At 47.9% G+C, this 9,967-nt stretch overlaps 1 protein-coding gene across 1 annotated transcript in view; it reads left to right on the forward strand.

The window, feature by feature from the left end:
• tln1 (talin 1) overlaps positions 1-9,967 on the forward strand; it is a 167,067-nt gene that overhangs the window by 25,502 nt on the left and 131,598 nt on the right. The window contains 1 exon segment of the mRNA XM_070442899.1: positions 2,434-2,600. Coding sequence (XP_070299000.1) covers positions 2,434-2,600 — 167 coding nt within the window.

A 9,967-nucleotide genomic window follows, 5' to 3' on the forward strand; every position in this document is an offset into this window, starting at 1 on the left:
ATTAGGATTTTAACATCAATTAAAAACTAGATGAATAAATGAGGATTTAAACATCAATAAAAACTAGATGAATAAATGAGGATTTAAACTTCAATAAAAACTAGATGAATAAATTAGGATTTAAACTTCAATAAAACCTAGATGAATAAATGAGGATTTAAACTTCAATAAAAACTAGATGAATAAATTAGGATTTAGACTTCAATAAAAACTAGATGAATAAATGAGGATTTAAACTTCAATAAAAACCTAGATGAATAAATGAGGATTTAGACTTCAATAAAAACTAGATGAATAAATGAGGATTTAAACTTCAATAAAAACTAGATGAATAAATTAGGATTTAAACTTCAATAAAACCTAGATGAATAAATTAGGATTTAAACTGTATTGCCTGCTGCTTCTCTCCAGGTGAGATGGTGCGTCAGGCCCGCATCCTTGCCCAGGCCACCTCGGACCTGGTCAACGCCATCAAGATGGACGCAGAGGGCGAGTCGGACCTGGAGAATTCCCGCAAGCTGCTGTCAGCCCCAAGCTCCTGGCAGACGCCACGGCCAAAATGGTGGAGGCTGCCAAGGTCTGTTCCACATGAGCTACTGTTCCCATCCTGTCCCCCGTTCCACCAAGGTCTGTTCCACATGAGCTACTGTTCCCATCCTGTCCCCCGTTCCACTAAGGTCTGTTCCACATGAGCTACTGTTCCCATCCTGTCCCCCGTTCCACCAAGGTCTGTTCCATATGAGCTACTGTTCCCATCCGGTCCCCCGTTCCACCAAGGTCTGTTCCACATGAGCTACTGTTCCCATCCTGTCCCCCTTCCACCAAGGTCTGTTCCACATGAGCTACTGTTCCCATCCTGTCCCCCGTTCCACCAAGCTCTGTTCCATATGAGCTACTGTTCCCATCCTGTCCCCCGTTCCACCAAGGTCTGTTCCACATGAGCTACTGTTCCCATCCTGTCCCCCGTTCCACCAAGGTCTGTTCCACATGAGCTACTGTCCCATCCTGTCCCCCGTTCCACCAAGGTCTGTTCCACATGAGCTACTGTTCCCATCCTGTCCCCCGTTCCACCAAGGTCTGTTCCACATGAGCTACTGTTCCCATCCTGCCCCGTTCCACCAAGGTCTGTTCCACATGAGCTACTGTTCCCATCCTGTCCCCCGTTCCACCAAGGTCTGTTCCACATGAGCTACTGTTCCCATCCTGTCCCCCGTTCCACCAAGGTCTGTTCCACATGAGCTACTGTTCCCATCCTGTCCCCCGTTCCACCAAGGTCTGTTCCACATGAGCTACTGTTCCCATCCGGTCCCCCGTTCCACCAAGGTCTGTTCCACATGAGCTACTGTTCCCATCCTGTCCCCCGTTCCACCAAGGTCTGTTCCACATGAGTTACTGTTCCCATCCCGTCCCCCGTTCCACCAAGGTCTGTTTCACATGAGCTACTGTTCCCATCCTGTCCCCCGTTCCACCAAGGTCTGTTCCACATGAGCTACTGTTCCCATCCGGTCCCCCGTTCCACCAAGGTCTGTTCCATATGAGCTACTGTTCCCATCCTGTCCCCCGTTCCACCAAGGTCTGTTCCACATGAGTTACTGTTCCCATCCGGTCCCCCGTTCCACCAAGGTCTGTTCCATATGAGCTACTGTTCCCATCCGGTCCCCCGTTCCACCAAGGTCTGTTCCACATGAGCTACTGTTCCCATCCGGTCCCCCGTTCCACCAAGGTCTGTTCCATATGAGCTACTGTTCCCATCCTGTCCCCCGTTCCACCAAGGTCTGTTCCACATGAGCTACTGTTCCCATCCGGTCCCCCGTTCCACCAAGGTCTGTTCCACATGAGTTACTGTTCCCATCCGGTCCCCCGGTCCACCAAGGTCTGTTCCACATGAGTTACTGTTCCCATCCGGTCCCCGTTCCACCGTTGAGGATTTATGAGCGTGGCTGAAGGAATGGAGAGCCTCCTTTTAGGAGCTCGTGTGGTGTTGTGTTGTGTGTGTGTGTGTGTGTGTGTGTGTGTGTGTGTGTGTGTGTGTGTGTGTGTGTGTGTGTGTGTGTGTGTGTGTGTGTGTGTTTGTGTGTGTGTGTGTGTGTGTGCATCGTTTCTGTGTTTAAAAAAAATAGTTGTTTAGTCTTATTTAAGTTTAAGTCTGCTGTATTGAGGATTTAGTTAGCAACTTCCTCAGTGTGCTCGCATGCGGGTGGAATATCCTCTTGGTCTAATGGTTATGATGCTGGTTCCCTAGCGGGAGACCGGGGTTCATATCCCACTTGTGACATTAACGTGCTGATGTGTGTGCAGGCGCAGCCGCCAACCCGGACAGTGAGGAGCAGCAGCAGAGACTGAGGGAGGCAGCAGAGGGTCTACGCATGGCCACCAACGCGCCTAGATGAATAAATTAGGATTTAAACTGTATTGCCTGCTGCTTCTCTCCAGGTGAGATGGTGCGTCAGGCCCGCATCCTTGCCCAGGCCACCTCGGACCTGGTCAACGCCATCAAGATGGACGCAGAGGGCGAGTCGGACCTGGAGAATTCCCGCAAGCTGCTGTCAGCCGCCAAGCTCCTGGCAGACGCCACGGCCAAAATGGTGGAGGCTGCCAAGGTCTGTTCCACATGAGCTACTGTTCCCATCCTGTCCCCCGTTCCACCAAGGTCTGTTCCATATGAGTTACTGTTCCCATCCGGTCCCCTGTTCCACCAAGGTCTGTTCCACATGAGCTACTGTTCCCATCCCGATGCACAACACACACCAACCACAACAACACACACACAACACACACACACACACACACACACACACACACACACACACACACACACACACACACACACACACACACACACACACACACAGCTCCTAAAAGGAGGCCTCTCCATTCCTTCAGCCACGCTCATAAATCCTCAACGGTGGAACGGGGACCGGATGGGAACAGTAACTCATGTGGAACAGACCTTGGTGGAACGGGGACCGGATGGGAACAGTAACTCATGTGGAACAGACCTTGGTGGAACGGGGGACCGGATGGGAACAGTAGCTCATGTGGAACAGACCTTGGTGGAACGGGGGACAGGATGGGAACAGTAGCTACATATGGAACAGACCTTGGTGGAACGGGGGACCGGATGGGAACAGTAGCTCATGTGGAACAGACCTTGGTGGAACGGGGGACCGGATGGGAACAGTAGCTCATATGGAACAGACCTTGGTGGAACGGGGGACCGGATGGGAACAGTAACTCATGTGGAACAGACCTTGGTGGAACGGGGGACAGGATGGGAACAGTAGCTCATATGGAACAGACCTTGGTGGAACGGGGGACCGGATGGGAACAGTAAGCTCATGTGGAACAGACCTTGGTGGAACGGGGACAGGATGGGAACAGTAGCTCATGTGGAACAGACCTTGGTGGAACGGGGGACCGGATGGGAACAGTAACTCATGTGGAACAGACCTTGGTGGAACGGGGGACAGGATGGGAACAGTAGCTCATGTGGAACAGACCTTGGTGAACGGGGGACCGGATGGGAACAGTAGCTCAATGTGAACAGACCTTGGTGGAACGGGGGACGGATGGGAACAGTAGCTCATGTGGAACAAGCCTTGGTGGAACGGGGGACAGATGGGAACAGTAGCTCATGTGGAACAGACCTTGGTGGAACGGGGGACAGGATGGGAACAGTAGCTCATGTGGAACAGACCTTGGTGGAACGGGGGACAGGATGGGAACAGTAGCTCATGTGGAACAGACCTTGGTGGAACGGGGACAGGATGGGAACAGTAGCTCATGTGGAACAGACCTTGGTGGAACGGGGGACGGATGGGAACAGTAGCTCATGTGGAACAGACCTTGGTGGAACGGGGGACAGGATGGGAACAGTAGCTCATGTGGAACAGACCTTGGTGGAACGGGGACAGGATGGGAACAGTAGCTCATATGGAACAGACTTGGTGGAACGGGGGACAGGATGGGAACAGTAGCTCATATGGAACAGACCTTGGTGGAACGGGGGACAGGATGGGAAAGTAGCTCATTGGAACAGACCTTGGTGGAACGGGGACCGGATGGGAACAGTAGCTCAATGTGAACAGACCTTGGTGGAACGGGGACAGGATGGGAACAGTAGCTATGTGGAACAGACCTTAGTGGAACGGGGACAGATGGGAACAGTAGTCATTGTGGAACAGACCTTGGTGGAACGGGGACAGGATGGGAACAGTAGCTCATGTGGAACAGACCTTGGCAGCCTCCACCATTTTGGCCGTGGCGTCTGCCAGGAGCTTGCGGCTGACAGCAGCTTGCGGGAATTCTCCAGGTCCGACTCGCCCTCTGCGTCCATCTTGATGGCGTTGACCAGGTCCGAGGTGGCCTGGGCAAGGATGCGGGCCTGACGCACCATCTCACCTGGAGAGAAGCGCAGGCATACAGTTTAATCCTAATTTATTCATCTAGTTTTATTGAAGTTTAAATCCTAATTTATTCATCTAGTTTTTATTGAAGTTTAAATCCTCATTTATTCATCTAGTTTTTATTGAAGTCTAAATCCTCATTTATTCATCTAGGTTTTTATTGAAGTTTCATCCTCATTTATTCATCTAGTTTTTATTGAAGTCTAATCCTAATTTATTCATCTAGTTTTTATTGAAGTTTAAATCCTCATTTATTCATCTAGGTTTTATTGAAGTTTAAATCCTATTTATTCATCTAGTTTTTATTGAAGTTTAAATCCTCATTTATTCATCTAGTTTTTATTGATGTTTAAATCCTCATTTATTCATCTAGTTTTTATTGAAGTGTTAAATCCTAATTTTTCATCTAGTTTTTATTGAAGTTTAAATCCTCATTTATTCATCTAACCTTTATTGATTCTGGCACTAGGAAAAAGGCAACGGTAGGAGAGGCAGCATTTGGATCTTTCCTTTAATAAACCTCTTAAAACTTAAAAGTCAGGGAGTATTTTACCAACAAAAGTTATCAAACAATCCACTTCCTCATCATATTGTCATATTAAAACATGTCAAATTAGACTTTTTTTTGTACTGCTTTTGGGAAATAAGACAAACATTTGAAATTGCTTTTTGCAAACAGGATCAATTTTGAGATGCAGACTCCAGAGACATCTCACTCGCTCCTTTTTTCAGGTTCATAACAGTCAATAAACTAAGCAGACCAGACCCAGCTGCTACCGCATTGCTGCCTATGGGAGAGCCACCCCCTTAAGCAGACCTGAACTGTGACCATTTTCTTCAATGGTAAAAGGCATGAGTGGGACATCTTTAATCCACCATCTTTGCTATCTCACTCCAATATGACTGCTGACCCTTGACCTCTTGTAGCCCCGCCCCTCCCATCCCCCAGCCTACCGGCGTCTCCCATGGAGCTGAAGATGTTCTCGTAACGTCCAGGATGCGGTCGGTGGCCTCTCCGTGGCGCCCTATGGGCTGGCCTCCGTGGGCGTACTGCTTGATGTGCTGCAGGAGCTCGTTGAGGGCGTGGGTGACGCCCGTGGCGGCGGCGCCCACCTGCTTGAGGAGCCCCTCGTCGCCGGTGGCGCCCCGAGACGCATCCACGCAGCCGTCCACCGACTTGGCAACCAGCTTGCCTGCCTCAATCAGCTGCTCCTGGCACACCGGAGCTGATGGTGGAGCGACCACCTGGAGAGAGAGGGAGAGGGGTAAGACAAAAAAGGATAAGGGGAGAAAGGAGAGAAAAAGCAAAGGCAAAGATAGTGGTAAAAAAAAAAGTGGAGGGAGAGAGGGGTAAGAAAAGGGGAGGGAGAGATAGGGGTAAGAAAGGGGGAGGAGTTTAAAAAATACCCCTGTAAACGGTATACCGCCCAAGTCTAAATGACAAACATGGGACAATAGATGGTTAGTGGTTGGTAAAGATGTTGGGGTTCTCTTACCCGGGTGCAGGCCACCAGTTGGGAGGTGGATAGGGCACATTGGGTCGCTGCGGCGATGACGCGGTTCTGGAGTGCAGAGTCCTCCGTCTTCTGGGCCACGTTCTTTGCTTTGAGCACCAGGGCGGCGGCGGCGTTAGCCACGGCTTTAGCCAGCTGCATAAGCATGTCCTGAGAACGGCAGGGATGACACAGGCTAGTTAGCATGCTTGTTAGCATGTAGCATAAAGTAAATTAAGGCATGCTTAAGTGGAAAGAGAAAATATAATTTTGACGATTCCATACCAGGCCCATAAACGAGGCCCTGTTTTGATTGAGACTGTGGTTCATTGTGAGTATCTTTAGCCTGAGTACCAGACTGTTTCTGCTTTAGTTAACTTGTTGTTGTTGTCGTAGCAAAGAAGACGACAGTATAGCATTGTTGAGAACAGAAACAGTGTGACACCTAGGTTATATAGGGTGAAAAGATTGTGGGTGAACTATGGAACAATGCACTCATTTCATTATTTTGGTAAGAATTAGGATCAATTTAATTATTCGGAAGAGAATTGTCCTCTTCAGGAAGAGTACTCAAATGTTAAGGTCTATTTTGGCAAATTAAATTAAGTAAAGAGATTAGAGAAATGCCTTTACAAAATGAGAAAATTAGAGACTTTTCCAGTTTTAAAATCTGTCCTGCCATACACACCACAGCTTACAGTCTGACCTGAATTCAGTGGTAGCCAGTTTTGCACAAAGGTGAATAGAAGGCCCTATTGATGACCCTACTATCTATAACCTTCCATATAATGGCCTCTGAGGATTATTTTTTGAAAAAAAAATGTACACCTTTTTCTCCCTATTCATGGTATCCAATTGGTAGTTACAGTCTTGTCTCATCGCTGCAAACTCCCGTAAGGACTCGGGAGAGGCGAAGGTCGAGAGCCGTACATCCTCTGAAACACAACCCAACCAAGCCGCACAACCCAACCAAGCCGCACAATGCAGGCTTAACCTGGAGCCAGCCGACCATGTGTCTGAGGAAACACCTGGCGACCGTGTCAGCGTGCACTGCGCCCGGCCCGCCACAGGAGTCGCTAGAGCGCGATAGGACAAGAACATCCCTTCCGGCCAAACCCCCAACGACGCAGGGCAATTTGTGCGCCGCCCCATGGGTCCCCGGTCGCGGCCGGCTGTGACAGAGCCTGGACTCGAAACCAGGATCTCTAGTGGCACAGCTAGCCTTAGACCACTGCGCCACTCAGGAAGTGGCCTCCAAGAATTCTTCCATAGAAGCCAAGCTAAGCCTACGTCCCAAATAGCACCCTATTCCCTACATAGAGCACTATTTTGACCAGAGCCTTAGTACACTATGTAGGGAATATGGTGCCATTTGTGACAGAGCACTTCACATTCATTGGCTTAAACCTAAATATACTATAGTATAACCCATCCAGGCTGGGGAGGAGGGGAGATTCAAGCCTGGTGGCTCTAAAGACGATCATCAACTCTATCCTGCCTTTAGTTGTTGGTCTTTGTGTCTACCCCACAAGTCGGGACTTTAGGAACATAACGGCATTCTCTACCCTCCAAAGGTAATATAAGGATATTCTACAAGGTTATGTGGTGGGCTAGCTAATGCAGCTACAGTACAGAATGACTAACAATGGCAATATAATGTATATTTTGTCAACTAGCTGATTTAGTCAGAGACTGGGTTTGACATTGATACTGGTTTTGGGTCTGGGATATATCACAAACATGTGCAACTGTTTAAATTGTGACTCGTGATAGATATATTTTAACTAAAGAATGTGCGTTTTTGTTCTTCCAAAAACCTGTTACTTCACGTTTGGAAGCACAAACCAGAGTGACTAAGGGGGGTGGGGGAGTGGAGGGAGAAAAATGACTGGGGGGAGAAAAGTGACTGAGGGGGGAGAGGAGACTAGGGTGGAGAGAAAAGTGACTATGGGGGGGAGAAAAGTGACTGGGGGGAAAGAAAAGTGCTGAGGGGGGGAAAAGTGACTGAGGGGTGAGAGAAAAGGGAGTAGGAGGGGAGAAAAGTGACTGAGGGGGGAGAGAAAGGGAGTAGGGGGAGAGAAAAGTGACTAGGGGGAAAGAAAAGTGACTAAGGCTCTCGAGGTGTGTCAAAAGATGATACGTGGAAGCGGAGGGACTCCAGCTGTGACCTCTGAAGTGCCAGACACGCGGTGGGCTAACAACGCGGTGGGCTAACAATGTGGTGGACAAACGCACGTCGTGGGCTAACGCACGGTCGGTGGGCTAACGCACAGGTCTAAGCAGGTGGGCTAACACACAGAGTCTAATGCATGGTGGGCTAACACACAGAGTTAATGCATGGTGGCTAACACACAGAGTCTAATGCATGGTGGGCTAACACACAGGGTCTAACGCATGGTGGGCTAACACATGGTTGTCATTGAGGAGAGACAGGATATCAGCAACAGGGTCGCTGCAAAAGCTAATCTAGCAAACACTCATCACCTCCGCACCACTCCAGAGATTATTTTTATGCAGTTTAGAAGGTGTTTGAGTGGATTATCGACATCACGACAGAGGAGTTGGGCAGCTCTCCCTGCATGTTGTTTTGTGAAGGAGTAGGGGGAGGAGGAGGCAAGAAAAGGGAGGGGGGAGAAAAAAAAACAGAGGACTTTGTAGGAGCTGCGGTCAGGCTGCATTCCACAAGCATTTATGAACAGGCATTAGCCAGGCCTACTTATTTCTCCACAGTATGTTCTCTGCGCTCGCTCAGTCATTGTATGGTAGGCTTATCATCACTTACGTGTAACATTACAGCTACTTCTTCACATTTTCAGTTGAAGTGCTTATCCTCAATACATGTATAGGCTATTATAAATAACTCCACATTGACAACAACTCCAACACCTTCACCAAAGAGCTGTCGTTTGTCCCATTTTAAGGTTAAATACTGTATTCAAACCTGTTGCCAATGGTCTTAGTTCAGTCATGAGAATTCAGAAATTCTCTTCGAGAAAACAATTGGTAACAGGCTTCCCATCACTTATCGAAACAGATCCCCTACTACTACTATTGTTAAACCCTTCATTTGATATTGGACACAATTGTTAAAACAGACATTCCCTGTATATCTTCAGGTACAGCAGTATTCTCCCTAGAGCTCAATGCAACCACATTAAGAGTTAATATCAACCCAGTACCCTACAAATGGAAACTACCCTGTTTGGACAGGCAGAAGTCTTGTTTGGACAGGGCCAGCAAAAGTCTTGTTTGGACAGGGTAGAAGTCTTGTTTGGACAGGGTACTGAGGTCTTGTTTGGACAGGGTAGAAGTCTTGTTTGGACAGGGCAGAAGTCTAGTGATCTTGAAGGGTGTTAAAGTACACGTTCACCTTTTAATCCCTGGGGTGAATTTTCTCATCTGAAACTGATTTCTCTCAGTGCATTGAGCTGTTCAGCTGCATCATTCATAATCAAATGCTTTTGAGAGCTATTTGCTCTTTCTGCGTGTCAATAATCAAAACCTATAAGAAAACCGAGAGCATTTTGAGTACCTGAAGATATGCAAGAGAACCTGAACAAAACTGCTGTCAAATGCTTATTAAACAGTTAGAAATGACAAGAATACACTACTAGATGACGTTACACCAGTGTGGTCCATATCAATTACAGTGAAAGATCCAAGAACGATTAGTATGATTGGCCATTGGGAGTGACAGTGATTCGGATAGGCTTATCTTTCGAGGACACGTTTGTTACCAGCATGTGACTATAAGTGAGACGCTCCGCCTTGCACCCCTGAAAGATCCTTTACCTAGAAACTGACCAATGCAGGTGTAAAAAAAGAGGGGGTTATAGTAAATCACACAGTACTGCACAAATTATGTCAACAAACTCTACATAGGGAACTGATCAGGACCGTGTTCTGACCTAAGATCCTAAGACAACTTAAACGTTGTGCAAATCAGAGTGTTGAAAGCAATGGATGATTTGCGCAGAAGATTCAGACTAAGTTTATGAAGAGCTGAATCCTAACTTCCAGGATTTTTCACTTAGCCATTTATTGATGTCAATGGAGACTAAGTGAACG

This window comes from Salvelinus sp. IW2-2015, linkage group LG4q.1:29 (assembly GCF_002910315.2).
Source record: "Salvelinus sp. IW2-2015 linkage group LG4q.1:29, ASM291031v2, whole genome shotgun sequence".
Taxonomy (NCBI): Eukaryota; Metazoa; Chordata; class Actinopteri; order Salmoniformes; family Salmonidae; genus Salvelinus; species Salvelinus sp. IW2-2015.